At 40.5% G+C, this 27,587-nt stretch overlaps 1 protein-coding gene across 1 annotated transcript; it reads left to right on the top strand.

Annotated features, from left to right (window-relative positions):
- Positions 1-1,145: 1,145 nt before the first annotated feature.
- On the top strand, positions 1,146-26,687 carry mfng (MFNG O-fucosylpeptide 3-beta-N-acetylglucosaminyltransferase). The gene is made up of 8 exons (XM_069167994.1): positions 1,146-1,888; positions 9,028-9,073; positions 10,325-10,427; positions 14,144-14,297; positions 20,166-20,251; positions 22,062-22,227; positions 22,302-22,387; positions 26,030-26,687. Exons 1-8 carry the CDS (start codon positions 1,511-1,513, stop codon positions 26,079-26,081), a joined length of 1,071 nt encoding a protein of 356 aa, XP_069024095.1. The 5' UTR covers positions 1,146-1,510; the 3' UTR covers positions 26,082-26,687.
- The last annotated feature ends 900 nt before the right edge of the window (positions 26,688-27,587 follow it).

Below are 27,587 nucleotides of genomic sequence, written 5' to 3'. Positions count from 1 at the left end.
GAGTCTCATCTATTCTGAAACTTGGAAAACCCCACAAGCCTGTTGTGGGTTTGAATCCTGACAGACAGTTTCCTTTAAATATGATATGGCCACCAATAAAAACACAACAACGTTTTCAGTTTGCTGACATAATGCTCATTTCTCAGTAAACGTACAAGTATGTATGCTCTTTTGCTTTCAAAACAGCTATATTTTTCAAGAAATTATTGGTCTACAGATTTAAAATGCTTAATTTTAAGTTGTGTCTGAAGAAAAACCTTAAATGAACCCCCAATTAAAAAAGCCTTCAGTTGTCTTTTGGAGGCAAAACTATCATTTGCAAAGTCATAATTTTAAAACTCCATATAGTATATGTAAGATTTGCAGTGGTGTTGGATACAGTCGGTCCTTGCAGGAAGCCGTGTAAGAGTAACTCTGAGGTGCTGAAGAGGAAAGAAGAAGGCAAAGAGCTTTGCAGTGGTCTGCTGTTTCTGGATGAGTGAACAGATGACACCAGGCACAGCGGGCTGTGACAAGATGTCTGCTATATGGTTGGAGATTGATTCTTATTTTGTGAATTTTTATACACATGGGGACTGAGACCCCTGAATAAGTCTAAAACAAAATGAATATAGAAATTAGGAAAATTTAAACAACAAGAAGAAAATGTTGGACAGGTAGAATGTTTGACCTGTCGATGGTGGCAAATGTGAAGACAGATTATCACAGAAGTCATTAGGATTCATCCTCTGGGAAACACGGATGTTCCATAGATATAGAAGCACAGTATTAAAATTTTTGCAAAATACATATACAGACGTATGCGATCTATAATAAACTGCTGAGCTAACAGTCTTAGAAACAACAGTTCACTAATAGCAACGAAGACAACATCCATCCATCTATCATCAATCAAACAAAGATGCATCTCTTTGGACTGTGGAACCAGAACAATATTTTGTTTATTAGATATATAATGTAACACAAAGGGTGCAAAAAGTGAAGGGGTTTTCTGACTATATATCGGCTCTATAGCCTTTTTAGATACGAAGTGACACGTTCAACCGAACATGTTTTACCATTTACAGTTCTATGGTTTATTTTGAAAGCCGCAGCAGGAAATGTCATCATGACTTGGTTCCATCTAACTTGGCGCTATAGTGACAAGCAGGGTGGGCAGAGCTGTGACTGTAAAGTCAAATAGGCTTTATCTTAGTGGTTTAGGCTTTTACGCTTAAAATTAGAAGAAATCCGTCTTGTTATGCTGCTGTGTTCACGACAGGCACAACTTTAAAAATTGTTCAGAATTATGATCACAGTTACTCTGGTGTCCGGTCTACAATCATGACAATTATCACTTAATTATTAAGGAACTATGGCGAAGGAAGAAGAAAGACGAAGAAATGATGGATGTGCCGCAAAGAAATTTGACCAAAACTAATCAGAAACATGAGGATGATTTGAAATGAGGGGACGGAGGACATAATTTTAATGCTCAACGGGATTTAATTAACTTTTTTTTTGTTCTACCATGCATAAGAGATGGATACGCCGGAGGTTGCCTGTCTTGATTTTCACTTTCTTCATTATTCTCTACGTGGACTTTCAGTTACGCACCAGCAGCCTTCCCAAACTCACTGTGGTTCACCGTCCATCAAGTGGTGCGCTCCACCGCTTCATCCAGCAGGCTCCCTCCACGGCCAAGGACGCACAGGACTCGGCTCGCAACAGCAGCAGTGGCGAAATAACCGGCGGGACCGAAGGACATTCGGTGACGGAGGGCGCACATGTCAACCAGCCGCCGCTGCAGCTGGAGGACATTTACATCGCTGTGAAAACCACCGGCAGGTTCCACAAGACGCGCCTGGCGCTTCTTTTGGAGACTTGGATTTCCAGAACCAAGGCGCACGTAAGTCTTTGTTGTGTCAGACCTGCAGCTGCTGCTTATTTGCTCATGTACCATCACAGTAAACAAAACAATGATCAGGATAGAAGCATCCTGAGAAAAGACGAGCTACTAAACATTACTTTATGAACTTACAGCCTCATTTCAAAGTTAATGTTAAAGTTTTTAATTAAACCAAACTTTCTCTGTTCACACAATTAGCCTGCATGTGCCAATATGTTTCTGTACAACAGACTGAGGTTTTTTAACAGCTACAGGTTTGGCTAGACGTCATTCAAATTCAACATTTTAATCATTTATTTTATCAAAAAGATCAAACATGTGACCCATCAGGCCTAATGATGAAATGAAAACACTCACTTCCTTTCTGCATGGAAGCAGCAGGGCTGATGATTGACATGGCTGATTGAGGTTAAGTTTAGTTCCTGAATGATTGTATGGTCGGTCAGTTTACTGGTGGATTGCGATAGATATCCAAAAACAGGCTTTGTTTGGCTTTTACAGTTTATTCAGCCAGTTATCTCAACTACATCTGAAACATTGAGAGCTTGTAGAGACTTTTTCAAAGTAACAAATGCAACTGTCGTGATTATTTTAATGATTTTAATTCTGTTTAATGACCGCAGCGAAGAAGAAGTATTGCAATGAGATTTTGAGGCTCAGTCAGAAAATAACAAACTTATTAGAAAGTCTTGTCTTTGGGGTATCTGTGTTCAGTTTAAAAGGGTTCGATTAGCCCAGATTTTGAACATGCAATAGTTGTGTTACTGAGGGCAGTTTAGGCAGCATTTTCTTCCTAGTTTCATTCTTGTTTCAGTTATTGTTGTTGCTTTATTGACACGAAATAGGAAATCTTATACTGTCAAAGCAAAATTGACAAATAACAGTCCTTCCAGATTTAAATAGGGTTTTATACACACACACACACACACACACACACACACACACACACACACACACACACACACACACAGACAACAGCTTTATCCTCTCATTGTCCTGGCTTGTAAAATCAGACTTTAGTTCATCTCTGTGAACAATACATGTAATTGTGAGTTGGTGGTAATGGCCCAGAAATGATCATTGACACACATTGTTGACATTCAGCCAGGGACAGCGGAAGATTCTGCTTGACATTAAATAATGACTGGTTTCAGATACTTTTACATACACACATAAAGCCTACTGTATAACAAACATCTTACAGATGTACTCTCAAGAGTTGATCTAATTTAATTCCATGTTGTGGTTTTTGAAATGCGCTCGTTTCCCTTTTTGAAACAGGTGAAACAGACGATGAAGCATTCATCTTCTAGCTTCTTGTTTTCTGTCTCACAGAGCAAAACCACTTTTCAAAGAAGTGCTGACTTCAATAAAAGGCATCATTTCAAGAGTGAAAGAGGAAGAGAACTTACGATTGTGTCTTCCTCTTTCTCTATTATTTTTGCCCCGTCCAATTAATGTACTGTATTTCAGAACACACACAAAAACAGACCCCAAACATACACACATTATAGTGGGACACAAAGATGGATGTATAGATGCAAAAATCCAAGAAAACACACAGACACAGACACACAAAGACACACACAGACACACACACACGCAAACACAGGAAACTATGCAGGCAGGTTGTCTCGGCTTAGGGGAAGCAGCCGCCGAGCAGTGACTCTGTTAACAATACTGAAACGGAAGCTGGTCATAGAACAGGAAGTGAAGAGGCAGATTGCAGAACAGAGTGAACCTCATCTTACTTACACTTCCCTCAGACACACACACACACACACACACACACACACACACACACACACACACACACACACACACACACACACACACACACACACACACATTAGGATGAACAGTCATTTCTAACCATCTTGGCACCTGCTGTCACAATTATTGTTGCTAATCTGCTTAGAGGTGGATACAGGAGCGGTTACAAAAACTGTCCCCTGACAACAACTGACCTGAGGGCCTAGAAGAGTAAATATACTGTAAACTAATAATCACCAACATCATCTGGGCACCTGTCCAACTTTTGGTGCCCTGAATCATTTTCTTTCACATCTTGCAGCACCTCAGATCAGATACAGTCTGACTGGTGGAGATCCATGTCAGAAGCCCAAGACTAAACCTTTAATGGCTCAGCATGATCATCAGATAAATGATAACAGAGGAGCAATGCAGCTCTGTGAGGCACAGCGTTGCTTTGAGCTAAAGGCTAACATCACTACGGTAACATGCTTTCAATTTCAATACTAAAATGATATAATGATGATATTTACTCGGCGTATAATGTTTACCATGATCACCATCTTAATGTAGCCTGGTGCACTTTAAATGACACTAAACACAAACTATATTCAGTAAACATGTAATTAATTACATGTTATACGTCCCCTTTCAATGGAAGTATTCAAATGGATGTAGGTTTTAAACAGAGATTATAATCCAAGGCTAACTGAAAGTACCTGAACACATCTAAATCCATAAAACAATCTGATGCACGAACCCAGTACATAAACATGGCATATGCTTATTACATTACATTTCATTTATCTGACGCTTTTATCCAAAGCGACTTACAATAAGTGCATTTCAACCATGAGGGTACAAAACCCAGAACAACAGGAATCAAGGAAATACAATTTCTTCAAGAAAGCCAAACTACAAAGTGCTGTCAGTAAGTGCCATTTTAAGCGCTACTAGAGTGCTACCTATTCAAGGTAAAGTCTGAAGAGGTGTGTTTTTAGTTTGCGGTGGAAGATGTTCAGAGTTTCCTCTGTCCTGATGTCAAGGGGAGCTCATTCCACCATTCAGGAGCCAGGACAGCAAACAGTCGTGATTTTGTAGAGTGTTTAGCTCAGTGAGGAGTTGATTGAAGATAGCTCGTTCGAGAGTTTTGGAAAGAAAGTGAAGAAGATAGACGGGTCTGTAGTTGTTTACTTCAGCCGGGTTGAGGGGGGGGGGGTTTCTTCAGGAGAGGGTTCACTCTCTCCTTCAGAGAGTTCAGGAAACAGACCGTTGACAGAGAAGTATTGATGAGATGGGAGAGAAAAGGAAGAAGGTCAGGAGCAATAGACTGGAGATTATGAGGTGGGATGGCGTCAAGGGGGCAGGTGGTTGGGGGGGGGGGGGGGGGGGGGGGGGGGGGGCAGAGGTTACCAAAGGTAAGAACTTGATTGGGAGACGGGGGGTGTGAAAGAGGAAAGCGAAGGGGATGAAGATGAAGTTGATGGAAATGTAGTTACAGAAGCTGGGTTTGAAAATGAGTGTATGTCATCTATCTTTTTAGTAAAGTAGTTGATAAAGTGGCTTGGTAGAAGGGTGGAGGGAGGAGGGGGGGGATCAAATTAAATAAACAAAACCACTCACAGTCAGTCCTCATAGAACATGTGACATTAATATGAAAATAAATTGTGCAGTCTATCTCCATATATCTCAGGACAATGATTATAACACGTTCGTGCTAGCTTAAGTGCAAATCTGGTAGCACTTCATCCACCCAACACAGCAAAACTAAACATTACATACCATACTCAACAGTACCAGCTGACACATTAAATGTGTGAAAATCTCTGTTTACGAGCCGCTGTCAGTCCACACTCCGCCATCTTTGTTCCCCGGCTCAGGCTGATTGATTTCACTGCAGGCTGTTCAGTTTGAGTTATGACCAGAGGAGCAGAAACTAATTGTGATGGCAGCTTTTTCTCAAGAGGATTTAGTGGCATAGGTGGCGGTGATTGTCGTGGTGATAGTGGAGAGGAAGATTGATCCAGGTATCTCATTACTCCTCTTCCTCCTCCTCCTGCTTCAGTGATGGAAGGATGACGGGGAGGGATGGAAAAAAGGTTAAAAAATGCCTTTGGGAGAACAAGTGCGGGATGTAAGAGCTCCATTACTATGAAAGTTACCGACGTGAAGATTTAGATGCTGTTTGATGTCAATGCAAGAGAGAGAATTAGGGGTTGATGGATGAACTGTGTTGGCCCAGTAAAACAGTGCACTTAACAACAAATGCTGCCTTTTTCTTTGAATGCAGCACAGAGATGATCAGATATGATGACGATTGGTCACTGAAATACACACACATGCACATATACACAGTATACAGCAGGCATGCACGTAGCAACTTATTTAACAGAAAAAAATTCAACTTTTTATACGGATGTCCACTCAGTATTGACGGTAAATGTCATAATTTGAGCGATAAATTCCTCATTGTGTGCTGTTTTGACCAAGACAGCAGAGTTTTTCCATATTTACCTGCTAGCGGAGTTTTGCAAGATGAGCTTACATGTACCAGGATGCATTGCGTGCAAGCTTCTGATGCAAACCCTCTGATTCCTTTTGTCAGGTATCTTCCTTTTTTTGTAGAAAAAACGATAAGCAGCCGAACAATATTTTTTGAACTGTAGCTAGTTGCAGTACAAGTGAAGAAAACAAGGTTTAACCTCAAGGTTAACCAGACTCCACAATTAGCCTGTAGTTCTTCCGGTCACCTTGTACATCGCTGATGATAAAGCTGTTGGCAGAACAAGATTCTGCAGCTGGTTCCCAGAGACCCAGAGAACTTACTGGGGAATGTATTGCTTCAAATGACACTGATTGAACATTTACATAAAAATGATTAAATTTCTGCCAAAAGAGCCCCCTAAATCCAACACACTGAAACCTCAAGCACATGCAAATTTGCAGAACAGTTAGACTTCAGTAAGATTTCTAGTGTGAGTGCTGACAAAAATCAGTATACAGCTCCAAAATGTGGCCTGTCTAGTTTTCTATTTATGTGACATGTGATTGTGGTAAAGTAATGTAACGTGTGATGTAACAAATTACTCTGCTGATTAAAGTAATGCCATTACATTTCAATGCATAATATGTATTGCAATGTAAATGACAAATGAGCAAACCGCATTCTCGAGAGCTGAAATCAGTGGTAGCCCTGAAATCAATAATGGAGCTTGTAGGGACTGCTTGGTTTGGTTTTAAGATAAAAATGAAGTCCTCACAATCAGACGCAGGTTTTTGTTCTCATAATGTTCCCACACGCAGGCGTATGTCTGTACTTACATGCCTGGCAGGACCTACTGACATAATGCATTCTATTGCCAGTTGTATATTATTGTACATTGCTGACCCCAAACCTGACCCAAAGCTACACACTTGCAGAAGTAACAGAACACACACATCTAGATGAGGCCGAAGCTCTGCCGCCGTCTGCTGGCCACCTTCAGAACAAGTTCCTCTCGCAACCTGATTTCTCCTCGGCCGCCAGGACTCTATCTTTAACTGTCAAGTGTTTACGCCATCGGAAATATCGCTATCACCCAGATAAACTAACACACTGTTTTAGGTCTTTTAAAAAGTAACTCGAGATTATATTTCTCTTATCTCATCATGTAATCCAGGGATTAGAGTTATTAGCTGGTTCTGCCTGTCAGGCAGCCTGGAAAGCTTCTCTCTCCCTGCTCTCTCATTCATGCCCAACACACACACAGACACATGTATGCTGACACACATATCCTACACTTAGTGTCTCTCTATGGTGGGAAATTCAGTTTCATACCCCATTCGCTTCACACTAAACCGGCTATCTCCGCTGTTACCATCTCTGTCTCTTTAAAACACACCCACACCCACGCACTCTTCTGCTTGTGTAAAGTCACATCTCTTGGCTTCATATTTCCATATCCATCTCATTTGTTATTCACTGTGTAGCACTACAATATGTTTAGGTTTTATTTATCTCTGCTGTTGTAGTTGTAAAAGCACTAATAATGCTTTCGGCTTAATGCTGTTCCTCGCGCATTGGTGTGAATATTTGTAACACGTCCTTTCTGTCCAAACAAGGTCTGTTTTTTTTCACTCTCAAAAAACACCTTTTTGAAAATGCTTTTGATTGTTAATGCACCCCCAAATATATCATCCTCACATGTAAGTGTGAAAAATGAGTTCCTGAGAAACAAAAGGCCGCTCTGACATTGTCAGGGAAGACAACCTCCCGCCACTACAAACGTTCTTGATCATCACTCATTTAGATTTTACACATCTGGAATACAACCTATGGTATCCTTGTGCTCCAGCAAAAACAATAATTCATTTCCAGGATTTGAATAAAACATGAGTCCTGGTTTGTGTTTATCTCATCTAACGGGTGATTTGTCCCACTCCGAGGTTATTTAGTGCCTTACTGGCAAAGGAAGTCGAACACACTGCATGGTTCAGCCTGAGGGGCTGTGGAGATGGAGTATGACGCAAGGCTTGTTTCAAACCCCTTGTTGCAAACCTCCCCAGTCTCAAAGACTAAATGACTGAATTTTAAAGCAGTCTTCAATAATGACATTTGAAAAATAAAAAAAAGCCATAGAATATTAATTTCTCCAAAGAAACCAGCAAATGTGTTTATTTTTGATCTGCAACTCTTTTCTTGAATTATATTTTTTTTAAATTAATTTTTAGATTGTTTTTGTGTAAGAACTAATTCATGTGTGTTTGCAAACTTATGACATTACTGTGTTTTGACTTGACTTGCGCATAAAAACAATTATTATTACTTTATTCGAAACTTTTTTGAGAACAAAAATCGGACTGACAATTTTGCACCACCAGATGTCAGTATTGTACTACAGCTTCTATCTATCTATCTATCTATCTATCTATCTATCTATCTATCTATCTATCTATCTATCTATCTATCTATCTATCTATCTATCTATCTATCTATCTATCTATCTGCCAAATAAGAGATTAAATTGGCCATCTAGTGCTCCTCTAATCTCAATGGACCACAGATGTGTGTACGTGTGTTTGTGCGTGTGCATGTGTTGATGTGTTTGCCGTGTCCATGTACCCTGACTCATTGTTTTAGCTCACAGTGGGGAACCTTGTTTTTGTCACACTAAATTTCCTTCATCAAAAACAATATTGATCCCGCAAGTAAATGATGTGGTTGTGTGTGTGTGTGTGTGTGTGTGTGTGTGTGTGTGTGTGTGTGTGTGTGTGTGTGTGTGTGTGTGTTTTCACTCCCTAATAAGAGTACTTTCTGTTACAGAAGGGGAGAAGAAGAAGGATGTACCCTAATCAAAGCTGGTGTGTTTAAATCCCTTCATTTCTTTATGTTTTTCTTTTTTATACAGACGTTCATTTTTACTGACACGGAGGATGAGGATTTAAGTTCAGAAGGTAAGCACGTGTTCACGTCTTATAGTCTAGCAAGTCCTTTTAGTTCAGTGCAAGGAAAGTCTTAATGCGGCAGAATAAAACTGAAGGTCCTTTTCTGTTTGAACCGCAGACTGTATATAAAAGTGAACATAGCTTCTGGCTCCAAAATGCCTGCGGCTCCATAGACTAGCATTCAAACTAGTCTCATAAAATTTGAAGTTAATACATTTTTTTCAGTCAATACATTTTTCCATTTGGTTATTTTTATTTTAGCTAAAGTCATTGTGTTCTTATTCGTTTTCTGGCGGTCTTTCTAAAAATAATCTCATCATTAATTAGAAATTAAGTTTCAAGAAGCCGTGTTTTTGGGGGCGTGTCTGTTTGATTGTAAGGCCTGTGGTGCAGTCAGGTTACGGCTATCGGTGGGCGGGATGTATTATTGCAGGGTTTCCAATCAGATCGAGTCAGAGCCATTCACCAGTGCACAAATGCAGCTCCATAAAGAAGTTTGCAAGAAACTCCCTGACATGCACACAGTGATGAGATGAACTGACCCCTAACCGACCTCCAGATACTGTTGCTGCAACTCTGCATTCTTGCACCCTACATGACCTGCTTGCAATGATGCAGCAGCACATTTACCACTTGACATTCATAGTCATTTTCGAAACAGTGGACTCTTGACTTAAGCAGGTCTTTCATCTCCAACCCGCTTCTCAATTCTGGAATCTGAAATTTAACTGATGAATGCTCAATTTAAACACAGACTGTAAGCCAGACCTCATTACCCTACATCAGTGGCTGACTTCACGAAGGCTCTTAGATGCCTGCAGTTACGGTCAAGCCTTGAGGAAGGTGTTAACAGGATAGTGGGGCTGTTGTAGAAGTTAATTATTGCACATAGTTTTGGAAATCAGTAATCACATTTGGTTCGTGTGCAGGTGTCCACATACTGTTGGTCAAATAGTTTTTTTTCCTGTCCATTAGTTCCTCAATCTTTCTCTTACATCATTGTTGGTTATTGCTTTCACTTTCCTTTTCAATTTTGTCTTAATCTTTCTCTTCTTCCTCCCTTTCTTCTTTCTCCTCTCTCCCTCCTAGCTTCATTCAGATACTTTCCTCCACTCTCTCCCTCCCTTTGTACCTTTGTGTTATCATCAATACCTGAAACCATGTGCAACACCTTTGAAATTGAGAACACCCAGCAGTATAAATAAAACAAAAATGTCCTTCCCTCCTCTCTTTCGTGTCTCTCGCTGTCTCTCTGACCAGGTTATAACATGGTGGTAACAGGCTGCCAGTCAGATCACAGTCAGCAGGCTCTGTCCTGCAAGATGTCTGCCGAGTACGACGGTTTCATGGCCTCAAACAAGAGGTGAGACAGATTACAGTCCGTCTGTCATCATGCCCACACTGGATTTAAAGATTGGCTTAAGACACAATGTTGAATGATCACTATATGGGGAAATCAGGCTGTTCCAGCAGCAGCTAATGCAGGAAAAAAAATAAAAATCAAAGAGGTAAATAGTCTTCTTACATACGCATACCCATAGGTGAGAATTACTACAGTCTCATTTATCACAAGGTTCATCTTTGAAGATGTTTTTGTGAGATTTATTGACTCTTTTAAAATCATTAGCTATATTTGCAAATCGGTAGCCGCAAAAGTAACAGAACCTCTGCATTCACCATCACTGAATCCTGTAAGTCAACCATGTACGACGGTGGATAGAAAGGTCCAGAGACTGCTCCTGTTGTGCACAAATGGAGCACAGTACCGTGATGTTCACGCTGCAGGGATATTCTCAGTTCTCCAAGTTACGTTGCTCAATCAACATCAGCACCTGCGTTACACCTTCAGTATGTGTGCATTTGTGATGTCAACAAGGACTTGAGGAGAGGGCACAAACTTGGGAATTTGGCAGCAGAGACCCTTGAAATGCATCAGAAAGCCTACAGCAGAAGACTGAAGAAGGCGTGTCAGGTCAGGAGCCCGACCCAGGTGGGATTTATTTTTCAGGGTTGTGCACCGTGAATTCGTCCCCCAGGGTCAGACTGTGATCACAGAGTTCTGCTGTGACTGTCAAACAGACTGACATGTTAGGCCTTCTTATCTCTCTATAAAAAGAGATTACTGGGACCACACTTGGCACTGACAGACTTCCATAATGTTTCATAAACACCTGAAAAAAAGCATTCTGGTCTTAAACTTACAGTGGCCCTGAGGGTCCAAATGCAACAACATTTCACGAAATGTTCTTGTGCTTTGTGAAATATTTTGGTGTTCTGTAAAATGTTTTTGTGTTTTGACCCTGAGGGCCACTCCATAACCAAAAGTGATGATGACGTAATATGACTCCACACCCTCGCTCTGCATATTTCAAAATACCCTATCCTGTCTTGTTACAGTGTTTTATCTACCAGTGTGCTCATGAGGTCATACGTTAGAGGTGTATACATGGCATGAACTCGACCAATGAAAACAACAGAATGTAATAATTGAAAAAACAGACAGAAACTCTTGTGTCTGCTCATGTTAATATTCATTCGACAACACACTCGCTGCTCGAATCTGCCATACAAGTTATCGGGCAATGTGTTATATATTTTTAATCTGGTGAAAATCCATTGAAAAGGAACAGCTTGAGTTTGGTGTGTGACTAAGGCAGCGACTGCTGTGTTATCAAGATGGCAGAGAAAATGAAAGAGTGTTTTCAGTTTGGTTCCAAGGACCTCTTGGAGACCTCTCCAGTTTCACTGAAGTCCCACCGAAGAGGGAAGTGAGGCTATTTGGTTTGGAAAGAAGCCCTTCGTGTTGGGCAGCCATTAAGATGGCAGAGGAAACAAGGCAGCGCTTCAGTTTGGTACGAGCAGCTTTGCAATTTGGACCCTAATGTTGTAGTAGAAGCCTGTCTGTTTTGGAGTGAGGCTCTGACATCATGTCCAATCATTAAGATAGCAGTACAAATGAGTAATGCAGTTAAAACCATGCTATGAGGACAAGTGGGAATCCAGATGAAATAGCACTTCAAACTGGGAACAGATCTGCAATAAAATATTCAAAATTGAAGGTTGATTTATTCATTTCTTTCAGATCATTTGTATCTATCAATCCACGTTTGACCACAGTTTTGAGAGGCAAGAGTTAGGACCTCCTTTTGGTACCCGACCCAAATTCATTGGGTGAACTTAGGTTAAATCTATCATAGTACTGGAGCATCTTTAACCAATCAGCATTAAAATAGCCTGGTCCGAACCAGACCTAATTTCATTGAGTAAATATGGGTCTGACACTCCATAGGGAATCATTCGCATTTGTTCCATCCTACCAGGCGTAGACATCGGGTTAATTTGAACCAATCAGCACGCTCCTAAACCGGCCAACACTCTGCCACCGCTGTGTTTTTTACAGCATATTTTCTAAATTGTTTAACACAAGCAGCTTGACGAGGCCCTGAGAGTTTATTCTGTGCTGAGCGCTGAACATTCGGCATTTTTGTTACCGTTGCAGACGCTTCGCTCATCACTGTCACCAGCCGCCCCATCACAGTGAAGGAGGGCCCGCCGGGACAAACAAGGTTAACCACAGACACTTGTTGCTGATAGGTCAGCCTTTCAGAGTGGCTGAGCAAACGCTAACACGAGCAGGGTTCCCTGACTGTATTCACAGTGAGAACAACTTAAACTGGGTGTCAGACCTTCTTGCGAACTGGGTTTCCAGACTACAATCCCACTGAAGAGAACTGAAGCTGTGAACAACAGTCAGGTGGAGCCTACAATCTCCACCATTACGACCATCTGTTATCACATTCAGTTAAATTACATTTTATTCGTATAGGGCTAAAACTCAACACAAGTCATCTCAAATGTAGTGAAGTCCTTACAACATTATAGAGAAGAACCCAACAATTCAACAATTCCCACATGAGCAAAAGCTGGAAGGAAACTTATAAACTTGGAGAAAAACCTCCAACAGTGGAAAGAAAGAATTCAGACAGAACTATGCGACAGAATAGTTATAAACACCTACTATAATTTTCAAGGCTTGTGAGTTTGTGTCTCTTTTCTCTTTAATGCATCCATATCTTGAGAATTTAATGTTCTCCTTTACGAGATGGACAGACTGTTAGAGGACTCTGCATGCTGATTTGAGCTCTTGGTTTTCTGGTTAAAAGAGGTGGAGCCTCTTATTGGACTGATGCCCAGGAAACACAAACAGCAGGAGATGAATTGGTGCGCATACTTCTCTATTACTGATGAATGTGTGCAAGTGGATGTCTGTTCTCTATTTAGATTAAGCATCTGGCACTGACAGTCCATAAAGGATAATCTTGATGTTTTGAATGTGTATGATGAAGACAGCCTTGCAGGCGGTGCATGGTTTTTTATTCTTTTGTAAATCTCAACAATGTAGAACACTAAGAACTAAAATATATATTTCAATAATATTTTAGTCTTGTTGTATTTTGTTGAAAGAGATTTCCTTTTTGTGCTAAATGAACCAATTGTTCAGTATTTAAACACAAACCTAGACAACCCTTCATTCAATAGATTTGAGGAACTAAGTCCTGAAGCAGAACCAGCTGTCATTAATACGTTTGATCTGTCAAAGCCCACTGCCGTCTCAGAGAGATGCTCAATGTATCCAAGGTTAAGGCATCAAAACAATAAGGGTTGGGTGAAGGAAAATATCATGATTTGGGTTGAAATAAATATGTTAGTTATGTAAGTGATGTTACGTACATCAAGAAACATAAGGTACTTTATGTATGTTACGTAATTTTAAAATGTAAGTTTACTTATAACCTAAAATAAGTCCACTCTGACTTATGCTTACAAACAGACACAAACGGTGAAAGCCAGTGGTGGGCTTTCACAAAACGACAGTATTTGACATAAATTTTTTAAATTTTGACATGATGCATCACTTGGTTGACCTAATTTACATGTCTTAGATTTCAACAAAGAGGAAAATAGTGTTCAAGACTCTGATCTTCCCGCTTGCAAAAATCAACAGAAGGACTGGAGTGAAGCTGAGACACCCCAGATTGTTCAGACAAACACCAGTGTCTTCCCTCTGTTTCTCCTCAGGTGGTTTTGTCATGTGGACGATGATAACTATGTCAACCCGGAGGCTCTCCTCTCCCTGCTCTCGGCCTTCTCCCAGGACGGTGACATCTACGTGGGCAAACCGAGCCTGGACAAGCCAATCACTGCTCACGAACTGCTGGAGGGGAACGCAACGGTACCACACCACACTGCTTAGTCAATTTAACCCACTCGTGAGCTTTTAGGTTTCTTGGCAGACTCAGCTTCAGCACTGAATCCTGGCTGAATCCTTGGGTAATAATAATTGTATTTTCAAAAATTCATCCCGTAGGATTTGACTTCTGACCAGTGACAAAACGACAGGAGGGTTTTCAGAAGTTAAAATATTCTGTTTATTAAATGTGCAAAAGGTGAAAAATGAGATAAAAGGAGAAAAAAACTTGAATGCTTTGGTGATACTTTGTTCGGCACAACCATCTTCCTCTAGAGACCAATAGGTCATCAGTGGCCATTTAAACCACGGCACAGAAACTCCCCTGAAACCCACACTAAATGTAATTTATATGGGATGATGAGTGACCCCCTCGAGGTACATTAATGTTTTCAATGTGACTCCACAGGTTCGGTTTTTCCTGCTGTTCTACCTCCTGAGATTCTTTATCTTTTTACATCTTGAATTTGTTGCTTCATTCCTTGATTCTTTTCACGTATACCTATTTCTTCTAATCCTTTAATATATTGCCTCTAAGAACAGTTCAGCTTCGTAGGTCAAATATCAAAACAGTAGAATTTCAGATCAGATTCAATTCTGTTCCTAAAAATGGGCCAGTTAACTGCAGTAGACATGTGTCATGCATCATTAACCTTCAATTCAATTTTTGTCTATCTTTTTATTGTCTTGTGTGCCCAGTGAAAAAAAACAAAGGGACCACATCGGTCCCCATTCAAAACATGTTACATTTGTACAATTCTGTCACAACCTGGCTCTTACAGCCATGACAGAATTTCAAAGACTTGATTACATAATCTATTTAACAAAGGTACCTAAATTATGCACATAAACAAACACATTAGCGGTGTTGATTGTGGTGTGATGATCACAGATCCTAGATAAGATGGCTGCTTTTACCAAGGCACCGATCAACGAGACGCTGAGAAGAAAAATAAGAGTGCTGAATAGGTGCACACACGGTCACGATCTCCCAAATCATCAGGGAAAACACAATATTAATTGTTCTTGAAACTTTAATGCCAATAAAGTCCTTTGAATTAAAACAATTGAAAAGAAAAGAAAACAACAAAAACAACCCCAATTTTTCTCTCTTCTCCCAAAGCATCCTGAAAACTGTTATTGTTCATGGAGCAGACGAGCTGTTTCAGTGGATTTTTGGGGTCCTGTTCATGAATGTTGTTGGACTGTCAGAGAGCTTCTAATTTAGCCTAAAAATTATAAGCAAGGAGTCTCAGCTTATGGCGTGTTTGGACAGCTGGGAGGTAGGAAAGTTCAGATTTGGTAACCTCAGAGTTTGAGAGTGTTCAAATGACAACAACAAAGAGGCAACATGGCAGCCTGCAGGAAATCTGCTCTGTCTCCTGTCTGAATACTGAAAAGTGACAAACAGCCTCATCATCAACCCTCTAGACCAGAGGTCTTCAACAGGGGGGGTCCGCAACCCGTAAGGGGTCCGAGGAGGTACTGCAGGGGATCGTGCCACTTTTGGTTGATTAGACAATTTTTCACATTTTTTAAAATATTTTTTCACCCAATTTTTTTCCCCACAAATTTAAATGTTTTTAAATATACATTAACATGAATCCAACATATTGTAGTGAATGGATAAATGGAGGCAGAAGATGTTATCTTTCAGTCAGAAATGCACACATTCAGCGACACACAGGAGCTCTCTCAAGCTGGACACTGGTTCACTCGCAGCGGGAGACGAGCCTGGACATGTCCCTCCAAGCCTCCTGCACTCCTCCACTTTAATATAAAACACAATTTTACACAATATATATAGTATATATATTGTATATGTATCTCCATCTCTCTATCAGTTTGGCGGTCCTTGGCCTGAAAAACGTTGAAGACCCCTGGTCTAGACCATCACAGGGACGAAACCAAACCATTATTGTTTGAACACCACATGTCACATTTCTACAACACTATATTTCTACAGGTCTTTTGCAGATAGCGTTTAAAACAGGCAGCAAACTAACAGCACCATAGTAACGGCCGTGTGGGAGGGCTGTTACCACCTGTCGTTGTCTGTCAGTACAGAAATTAGTATCGTTTAATGGCACAACACCCTGCTCTAAGTAGTATGACCTGAATTAACCATGATGTGACTTATTTTTTGCGCTGAGCAGGTATACCGTACATCTTTCGTTCACCACAAATGCTGCCATGTCGAGTGACATTAGCTCTCAAAAACCTCTGACTTTTCTGGTGAGAAATTCCCAGTTCGACTGGTGTTGAGGTGATTATTCCCACTCGGAGGTCGGAAACTTCCCATTTCCCAGTTGCTCATGAACGCACCACCAGGAGTGAACAGAAACCCTTATCTTAGTGAGGAGGTGTGTTTGAGCCCGTTGCAAGGTGTGGCGCATCTTTTAAAAAGATGTGATTGTTTAGCCCCCCAAAAAAGCACTCTTTATGATAATGGCCATTAAGACATGGACAGCGACATCCAGGGGAAATGAAGTGAACCGTGTCACAACTTGAGGCTGTGAACGTGCTGTTTTTGTTTGCTTGATCACTGCTGATGAAGGCTGGACAGACCTGAGTCATCATTGCTGCACGGTTGCATTTTTACAGTTGCCAAATATCTTCATGCCGTGACCACGTTTATTTCTGACGTCATTTTGTTGAGATGGGAGATGTGAGCGCGACTCTAATTAGAGCGACCACAAACATCATCCCTGCACAATATACAAGTCATTTCTGGCGTTTTATTAATGTGCTGTCATTCAGCGTTTGAAACACCTTTCTCCTGTCTCATTGTACGTCTGCAATTATTTTCTTCTTAAGGAATTCTTGAGCCTCTTAAGAGTCCTCCTAACAGTTTTTCACCTGAAGAGGTGAAGGGCAAAAATGCTCCGTGAATAACTTTCATCTTTACAAGGGTAAATTCTTAGAAAAGTCACAATTCTAAGATTTTTCTTATATTTCTTGTCACGAGGAGTAACTCTTCGCACTGGTAATATTTATGAATGGAGTGGAGACATTTGACTACCTGAAGAATTGCTGGAGTCTGTGCAGATTGGTTTGTGCACTTACTTAAATTTAATTTAAAATTAAATGAGATGACTTCCATAATTACTTCATCCTGTCTCTCCACTGTCGGTGATCAAGACTAAAAGGAAGAGACTTTTTTTCCTTCCTTCATTCTCTCCTTTCTTCCCTCCATCTATCACTCCATTCTTCGTTCCTTCCTTCTTTCCATCCCCTATTTTTGGTCTTTTGGCTCTGCTGCGCTGCTGGGGACATTAATGAACAGTAAAGCAAAGCTCCTATCGATTTTGTGCCAAAAGCCTGTAGTCAGGTTAACAGCTGCCATTCAAAATCCATACTATTCATTCATTTTCATTTTCACTCCAATCACTGCTGGAGAGACACTGAAGGAGGATGCAATTAAGTAGGTTTGGTATGTAACTGCAAATGGATGGATGGATGGAGGTACATTAAATAGCTCTGGATTTTTGGACACCAAATGGATCAATGAGTGATTAGTGCCTTGTTTGGATATTGATCGGTAGTAAAAAAAACAGACATCACACACACACACACACACACACACACACACACACACACACACACACACACACACACACACACACACACACACACAGTCCCTGAGGTCATTAGTGTTTTTGAATTCATATGCAGCTATTCACATGTGTGTGTCATTCAGTTCATAGATTTAAAGCTCCTATTGAGTGAAAGTGCCTTCTGATTCTGAATAGTATGTCATCCTCTGTTTCTCTCTCCACTCTTGCTGCACTTTTCAGTTTCTCTTGCACATTTTCTGAAATGACTGCCTCAGTCTCCCTCGTGTCACATTCTCCGCTCTGATTGTGCCCATTTACAGTGAAAATAGATCATTATTAATCTTTACTTCCTGACTCCTTTTCCCTCTATCTTCCTTTCCCCATTCCCTCTTTTCCTATATTCTGAGTGGGGAATGTAAGGCTCCTGTCTGTCTCCTCTTATCATTTTCTTACATCTCACTGCTTGTCTTTTTCGATTTTCTGTCCCTATTGTCAAGCCATAAGGAGAATGAGAGGAGGAAGGTGGAAAAGAAAGCCAAGGAACGTAAAGAAACAGAAGGAAACTTAAATGGAAAGAGCTAAAGGAAAAATGTCAAGAAAAGGTACGAATGACAGGAAGGAAATAGAAAAAAAAACTATGTAAACTAATTAAAAGTATGAAAAGGAAGAAAAAAAAGAGGTTCAAACAACAAGACAAAGAAATGGGGAAAAAAATAAGGAAACTAAAAGACATGTATGGAAAGGAATGGGGAGAAAAGGATGGCAGAAAGGTAAAAGGCAAAGGGAAGAAAAGGAAACAAAAGGAAGGGAAAGGGAAGGAGAGGAAAAGATAATTAAAAGGAAATACAGGAAAAATCACAGCGAAGAAAATAAAAAGTTAAAGGAAAGGAAATTTGTTGGAGAAGAATCAAACAAGAGAAGAGAACACAGAAAGAAATTAAGAAAGTAAAGAAATGTGAAAAGAATCAGATGAGATGAAAGGCAAAGAAACCGAGACAAGAAATAATCAGCAAAGCAAAAGGAAGGTAAAGAAATACAAATCAGTGATGTTATTACAACTCACTGTATATTATGATAATAATAATCCCATATGATTAAATTCAGTTTTCTATTCCTTTTTCGATTATAAAGGTGCCCTAAATACAGTGAAAGTGTCATATTTTGGACTTTACTGAGTTTGTGATGTCACAAACTCGCTCATGTCATGTGTTTGCCTTCAGCACGGCCAACTGTCCAATCTTTTATGTTGCTGGGTCTGTGTCAACCAATCAACCAATCAGAAGAGAGGGTCACTGACATCAATGTGCCTTAAAGACACAGACACAAAACAAGCTGTTCATGTAGAGCTTCAGAGTGACGCTTAAGAAAAGCGATTAATAACTATATAGAGATGTTTTTTTTTGGTTTATGTACACCAAAAAATATCGAACCAAAACTGCTAAATAAAATACCAGAAACGTGTAAAAAAATCAGATCTTTAACCTCTGAATTGGTCTGCTGTGACTAACACAAAAACAAAACCTAACATCTCCTTGAAAAATGGAAAAATGGCATCGAGTCAGCAGACAAAGCCACGCTGTTCATAACAGGCTGGTTTGGAAAAGACAGAGCAATGAATAGAAGTCTGAAAGGGAAACTAACATTTAGACGGCGTGCCTGTTAAAGTGACAGAGTTATTGCACCAGTTTGCTAAATATTTGTAATATTCCAGTGTTCATTTGTGTTGTTTTATATTTCTGTGCAGCCAGATTATTTTCTATTCTCTGTTTTTATGATTTTTTTCTTTATACCCATATGACAACGGTGACTCATTTTGCTCAGTGTGTGTGTGTGTGTGTGTGTGTGTGTGTGTGTGTGTGTGTGTGTGTGTGTGTGTGTGTGTGTGTATGTGTGTGTGTCGGTACCTTTGTGTCTGCCTCTATGTGTGTAAAAGGAGGAAACATGACTTAAAAAGCAGACAGGAAGACCTAAAACCAAACCCTTTCAAGGTAAAAGGGGTGTGGATAAAAGCTTTTTGCTTTAAGGCCAGCCAGACTGAAAGTCAATATAAAATGTGAACTCTTTTTGGTGAAACTGCAGCTGGTCTGCATATTTTCTCATCTGCTAGCCGCCGTGTTTGACTGACATTTCAGAAGCAAAATTGCACCTTTTGCTGCCTTCCATGGTGCATCACTACATTAAAGATGGTACTAAGCGATAGCCATCAACCACAGCAGGAATCATTTTGTTCAGTGCATCTTGACTTTTTTTTGGTGTTTGCATGTATGTATATTAATATGTGTGTGTTGTCTCTCAGAGGGAGGTGCAGTTCTGGTTTGCTACAGGAGGAGCAGGTTTCTGTCTGAGTCAAGTGCTGGCAGAAAAGATGGCTCCATGGGCCAGGTATTTACAAAATACACAAAAAAGTGTGTGTGTGTGTGTGTGTGTGTGTGTGTGCTCTGTCTTCATAGATAAATGTAAGAATGAGTGTAACAGAAAGAGAAAAAAAAGTGACAGTTAAAACTGTTTAATGCTGCCATCAAAATGTCAGGTTCCGCTGGAGGAAGGACCCAAAAGCACGACTCAATGACACAAAATGGGGGTAAACAAAAGAACTTTACTTATAGAGAAAAGTAAATCCAGGCGATGGGAAAACATGAATTGATCAAGCACGAGGAAAAAGCCATTGGAAGCAGTTTAAATTTAAATTCAGGAACTTACTGGCAGTCTGACAGAACTTACAAATGAAAAAAACAATCCGTCAGCTAGTGGTTTAAAAGAAGCAGTGTGATTATATGTGACTACATAGTGACTGGGTTGACCGGATAGTGAATGTAGCTGGTGCAAATTGGGAAACAAGGAGCAGGTGAGGTGAGTGTGGCATGCCAGACACCAATCATGGAAAGAGAGAGACGCACACACGCACAAAGGACGAGACAGAGTTGAGGACCTCTGGTGGGTGCAAGATTTGACAAGAAGACAGGGAGTCACAGAGAGGCTGTCTCCACCTTGCATTGACATGCCTCCTGGTGTGATTGGATCACAAGTGGCCAACTTTAATCCGTGTGTTTCCACCTGGCACCAAGCGGCAACCAACAGTGACGTCACCCACCCAATGGTTGGTGAACAGACGTTATGAAGCCTCGAGTTCGGATTTTGGCCGTCGCCGTCTTGCCAGTCCCGAGCGTTTTGGAGCTGGAGGTGTCCCTATTTGGATGAGCTGCTCAGCTCAGCAGGCGGTCTTCCAGTATGGCCCGGGACGGATTGAGGACGCACTGCGTCTCCACTTCAAAGAGAATGTGGCCACGACTGTCCCAGACCTCCTCCGAAAGCAGCCTGGGCACATTTCTATCTGTATTTCTGCTGTCCACTTCTGATCTGATCATACCAGGAGTCATTTTGGTGCAAGGTGGAAACGGTGTAAGAGAGACACACAGTGAACCACTGGAAGGTGGAGAGAGAGAGACAAGGAACAGAAAGCAGAACAAAAAGGACAAAACCACAACACTAATAAAATTTGATAGTATTTTTTGATGTTTTAGCCCAAATACCACAAGCTGCATTTTCTTACCAATGTAGAAATTAAGATTTCAAAATTTCTTGTTTAATTATGAGCAAAGTTTTCATATTCAGCTCCTGCCTCCAGCCAAAGCTGAATTTCTTAGCTTTGTTGTCCAAAAAATTAGACCAGAAATTAATAATAAGTAGATGTAATACAAGAAACGATGGACATTTTATAACTCCTTTCATAAAAGATTTGTTGTCTGACTTTCTAGTAAACACTAGAACACACAAATAGGGTACAAACAGTCCCCTTTCTTTCACCTTTGATCAAAAAATAAAGCTGACTAGATGTTTAAAAGTGGAAAATTTCAGGTCTGCTCAAGTTTGTATTTATTCTGCTGTCAAAGAGCTGAGACTAATGGCTGCCCAGGGCTAAATGGAAGGGAATAAATCCAAAAATGTACCGTGTTCTGTGGAAAAGGTCAGCAGTAAAGTAGCCGCAATAAATAGTTAATGGACCAAAACATGCAAAATCACTAGTAATGTCCCTTCAGGATAAAAGCTAAATTTCTCCCACAAAAGGATATAATTTAATGTCACAATCTGTTATCCAGGAATAAATCAAGGAAGCATGTCTTTAAAAGTTGTCAGTATTGTGTGGTTTTCGAAAGCAAACGTGTATGTGTGTTTTCTGTGGTGTGTATTTCAGTGGCTCCCGGTTCGAGCAGACATCAGCAACGATCCGTCTCCCTGACGACTGCACTGTGGGCTTCATCGTGGAGAAGAGACTCGGTATCTCCATGGTCCACTGTCCCTTGTTCCACTCCCACCTGGAAAACCTGCTGCTCATCAGCCACAGAAGCATTCCCCAGCAGGTAGTAACACACACACATACACACAAATCCATGCTGGTGCACTTCCTCTTACGGCTGTGTTCTCTCCTCTGCAGGTGACTCTGAGTTATGGGATGTTTGAGAACAAGATGAACAGCATCGAGGTGAAAGGAAGCTTCTCGAAGGAGGACGACCCCTCCAGGTTTGTCTCTCACTCCATGAGATCGTAAATGAGGAGATGTGAGCGTCGTGTCAGTGTGTTTGGTGTCTTTGATGTTCACTAAAGCTTCAGTCAGCAGCTGTATTACGTTTTGGTTGGTTCACACTGCAGCAGTTGTGTTGGTATGATACATTTTTAGATGTGTGTGAGAGAAGCTCAGGCTTTTTCTGTCGATTGTTAAACTTCCTGTGACTTCTGTTTTGGGATTCATATATTTTCCCTTTATTACAAAAGGTTCTGAACCCCTTTGCTACGAAATTATAAAAATAAATTTATAAATAAAAAATTTCCCCTCGGGGATTAATAAAGTAACTACCTACCTACCTAAATGTTCAACAAATGAACCTCTCAGAAAAACCTGGCCTCACCTTGAAAAACTTGAAAATCATCCACCCCTTCATTTGATGAAAGTTTTAAGCAACGTAATGAAACTTAAAAGTTGAACTCATCATCAATTAAAATGCACCTCTGCTTAATTTCAACACAACTACCACCCAGGAGGTTGTTTTGCTGCAGCGACCTCACTGGATCTGGTATGACCAGTCACTCTTATTGGCTAATGATGTCTGATGTCTGCTGTTAGTAAAGTTTACTCATGAAATTGAAATGAATTAGTTTGCTGGCTTCATGAATCGTACTAGTCTACTTTAATTACAGCCAAAGTGGCTGCTGTTCAGCAAAAGTTACAAAGGAATGTTTTAAATGATCTTCATATCTGCGTTTCTAACAAAACTGTGCAGTATTCACTTTAAAACAATGTATATGTACTCACTTACTTGCTCCTGCTACGTCTTAGGAAGAAAAGAAGTTGGAAGTCATTTTCTAACAACGTAAATACAGTTTCCATTTGTGTAATAATACGTAGCCTATAATATCACAACTGATCCCACAATGATGGAAACTGACTGGAGGGCAGCTTGTCATAGGTCCCAGTATTATCCACAGTATACATGCACAAATGTCCAAAGAATGCCGCTGGCCCGTTGACAGAGGCTGGTGCTTGTCAACAGGCCAGCGGCATTCTCAGAAAAGCACAGTCGCTCTCAGGAAGATGACGGAAACGATATAACGGCTGGTAGTCAACCGAGCTTCCAGAGACAGTCGTCTGCTGCGGCCCCAAGAGGGCAGTAAGTTACAGGATGAATGCAAACTGGCGACATCGCATCCTTTATCGGTCAGAAAGCTGTTCTGAGATCTAGAGAGAGACACTTCTTCCACTTAGCCATCATTCTAATTGATGTCTATTTTTAGCTTTAACTGGTTAAGCACTGCTTGCCTTGCTTGTCCTGACTTCACTCCACCGATGTGTAGACATGACATCCCTATAACTTCACTTCGTCTTGATCCCTCGTCACTCAGAGATAAAAGCAATTTGATGTAACACAATGAAACCGCAGATGTGTTTGTCTCACATCTGCAGCGGAAAGTGCATATCGCCTCAAACACTCTGCAGTGAGGTCTCTATTTGTTCCCATCGTCTGGTGTCGTGCAGACTTATGTTCAACACCGCTGCAGCCTTAAAGGAGCAGATCCAGTGTTCTTCTGCCTTTGCAAACAAAGATGGTCAGCAGTCCAAAAAAAAATTTGTCATATTCTATTTGCTTCGTTAGCCCTGTTTGATATCAGGATGTAAAGAAAGTGGGTTTAGAATGATGTCAGAATCCACTTCAATTGCCTGTTATAAAGCAGTAGTTACATTATAAAAGTGAAATACATTTCACAAAGTAACCGTTATACATTTAGAAGGGGTTCATGCAGGTTTGTGGCTCACTATCCATAGCCAACTCCTATATCGAAGTATTTGCTTCTGTATATGTGTGAATAGTAAATGCCACATATTCAAGCCCAAAGTAAAGAAAATTAATAGAAATAAATAACTTGTCTGTAGATGATTCCACACTACAAATATACCAGATTTCTCATCTCACTTAATCAGGTGCTGTCTGCTGCAAGTAAAAAAGTGTTAATTAATCCCAGTCCAAAATAAGTAGATGATTATTATGATAAAAGCATGCAGAACAACTTTTGTCAGAGCCAAAAATACAGAATTTATATACATAAATGCAAAACAGCTCTCATTTGTTCCTTGGACCATTTCTTACTTTCCACCAGTTTTCATTGAAAAACTTTAAACAAACAGTTTCCCTGCTAACAATTATCAGACAAACCAGTAGGAGCAAAAACGTAATCACCTCGCTGGAGGTAAAAATCATTCAGAAGCATAAACACTGTTATGACATCTTCATTAGATGCTCCTGCTGGACTATTTTTAGCCTCTGCAGCTCTCTCTCTCGTTTTTTGTGGTAGCTACTGACAGAGGACAGTACAAAGTCACAGATAACTTACTGTCCCCATGAACAATACTCCAGTGAACTGTGCATACTGCACAATGAACAGACCTGAAATCACCAACAGTGCTTTTCTTTCCTGTTACTAGCATTGTTGTAATTTAGCTTTGAATCCGGTTGTCAAAGCCACTGAGGATCTGAATCACCTTGTTTTACCTTTACATACCAATGAGCTGTATTTTCCACTGTCAACTGAGTGTCTGCAATGTGGAGTTGTGTTTTTAATGACCGATATCTCAGCCAGGACTCAATTTAAAAAATTCACTTTTGGTCACCAGGCTTTAATAAAATTATGGTTGTTTTTTTTACTTAAAGGTGCAGTGTGTAGGATTTAGTGGCATCTCGTGGTGAGGTTACTGATTGTCACCAACTGTCTAACTCTAACCTCACAGTTGTCGAGAAACACAAAATGCCGTCTCTCGAGCCAGCGTTTGGTTTGTCCCTTCAGGGCTACGGTAGAAACACGACACAGAGACATCACGTGGTGAGGTTACTGGAAGAGGACTCGCTTTCTGTTTAGATATAAGGGGTTCATTCTACGGGAACAAAATCATGATTCATAGTTTCAGGCAATTGCACAGTAATACAAAAATAATTATGAATATTATATTCCATTTCTGCCAAAAGATCTACCGTAAATGCTGCACATCGTACCTTTAATAAAATCGATACTTTAGGCCAACCTCGTGGCATGAATGGGACAATAAATCCAATTATGAAAATCAACATAATTAAAAAAAGCCACCAAATCCAACATTAGATAAGCAAAATTATCATTAACTCAATTTTAAGGCAACATGTTTATTACATCACTTTCACTCCTCACCAATCACCTTTCCAGATTTAAAAAAAAAAAAAAAAATTCAGGCACTGTTTTTTAGCTGGTTGAAGTCAGAGCAGGAAGGAGATCAATGGTGTGGCTGGCAGCGATTTCCACACTGCAGTATTATCATCATCACCATCACCATTATCATCATTACCGGAGATGAGGTGGCGCTTATTATGTCATTCAGTCATGTCCATGTCCATAACTTAGCTTGTTGCACATAAAACACGTTGGGTTCCTCCCGAACTGTGACTGAGGTTTAGCACACAAAACTTCATGTGTGATAAACTGGCAAAGATTCAGAGCTGTGCTGAAAATAATCAAGCTCCCTTAAGTCTGACCCTCTCACTCACTGCCTTTGTAAGAAAGTCTTCCAAAAATCACTGACAGAGGCTACAAAGAGTTTTCAAATGCCTCGGAGTTATTATTCATTACTTCTGCCTTCTACAGGTTTAAGACCGTCCACTGCATGCTATATCCTTTCACCAGCTGGTGTCCTTGAGCACCTCATGGAGGACCACAACATCCAACCACACGGACAAAACTGGTATCCTGCTGGAGGGAGTACTGATCCTGGGTATTGTCTAAATGCACGAGACTGATTTAATGTGATGGAAGAGTTGGAGATGCAGAAAACAAGAACTGGAGAGGCAGGAAAGGGGAGTGAAGCGTTGTCACCAGTAAAAATCGTGTATTTCACTACTGCTCAGTCATGGTTCCCCCTCTGTACCTGACCATCACATGGACACTTATCTACTAAGTAGTATAAAGAAAAGAAGTATGAAGTAAGGAAAGGCTTCTCTTCTTTACCTGTGTTAAAATATGACTGTTACATGGAGAAACTTTTGTCTTTTTGTGTTTTTACTACAAGAGGGTTTAGTTTGTTTAGATTTTTTTTTATCTGTCTGAAGCACATACGATGAGACAGAACTTTTACTACTGAAACTGTTGTTTTCTTGATAAATGAGCAAAATGAAAATTAAGTTGTACTTATTTCTACTTTTATACACATTTCTGTGACCAATCATTTGATCAAATGTATCTGTTATTAATTGTATTGTTTCTTTACAATCATCGTAAACTAATGATGATTAAACTTGCAAACCGACTGTAGCTTCAGGGACTGAATTTCCTCAGGTGGTGCTGATGCTGTGTGTTTGCTGTTGTCAAGGAGATATTGTCCTTGCTCCTGTGAAGTTGGCACACAGTGAACCATCTTGACCCACATCTCCCTCCTTGTCCAAACCTCCTGTCCTCCCTTCCTCCCCTCCTTCTTCCCTCCACCCCCACCATCTGCCTTTTTCCCTGCCTCCTCCTCCTCCCTCTGTCTGTTTACTCAGTCTTGTCCACAACTGCTCGTGCTTCTCGAAGCCTGTGGCTGAGAGGAAAATGAACTTTCACCCATCCCATTTGGCTCAGTTCCATTTATTTATTTAATATTTTGCTTCAAATTTATAAAACAACAGCAAACCACTGAGCGTGTGAAGAATATCACAACTGACATGCCTGAAACCGGCTCATCTAGAGAACAACCGGCTCACATTTGCAGGCAAATCTCATCAAGCCGGACAGATCAGGTTCAGAATACAATGTCTGTTTTATATTATATGCTCACAATCAGATGTTAGTGCAGGAAGGGAATGCAGGAGGCCATGTGCAGAGGACCTGCAGAGAGATGACACTGTGCTGCCGGCTGCCTGTAGGTTGTTTGTTTGCTGCGAATGGAGATGTGATGAATACAGATCTGCCGCTGAAAGCGTCTGAGACTGACCTTCCGTGAAGTGGATGGAAAGTGGTTGGGAAGGCGCAGGAATGACTGTGTGACTTTAACACATCTCCACAAGAATGCTGAGACCAATCTGTTTGGAGTAAATAACACCAGCGTTTCAATGCAGACGGAAGGTTCACTGCAAATGTAAAATCAATTTGCTGCAGTGGTTACAGACAGAGATGAGTATTTCTGGTTTAAGTTTTCAGAAGCTGTGTAACCCATGAGAAGATCACCAAA

This window comes from Embiotoca jacksoni, unplaced genomic scaffold (genome assembly GCF_022577435.1).
Source record: "Embiotoca jacksoni isolate LCO1_2020_lvr unplaced genomic scaffold, fEmbJac1.0.p SCAF_4, whole genome shotgun sequence".
Taxonomy (NCBI): Eukaryota; Metazoa; Chordata; class Actinopteri; family Embiotocidae; genus Embiotoca; species Embiotoca jacksoni.
Note: the sequence above shows the minus strand (reverse complement) of the source record. Positions and strands in the feature narration are given on the sequence as shown.

Bases quoted from the DNA above. Each gene is read 5' to 3' on its own strand.
- mfng (XM_069167994.1), top strand. From the start codon at position 1,511: ATGCATAAGAGATGGATACGCCGGAGGTTGCCTGTCTTGATTTTCACT. The intron at 20,252-22,061 runs GTATTTACAAAA...TGTGTATTTCAG, and splicing joins AAGATGGCTCCATGGGCCAG to TGGCTCCCGGTTCGAGCAGA. The intron at 22,228-22,301 runs GTAGTAACACAC...TCTCCTCTGCAG, and splicing joins ACAGAAGCATTCCCCAGCAG to GTGACTCTGAGTTATGGGAT.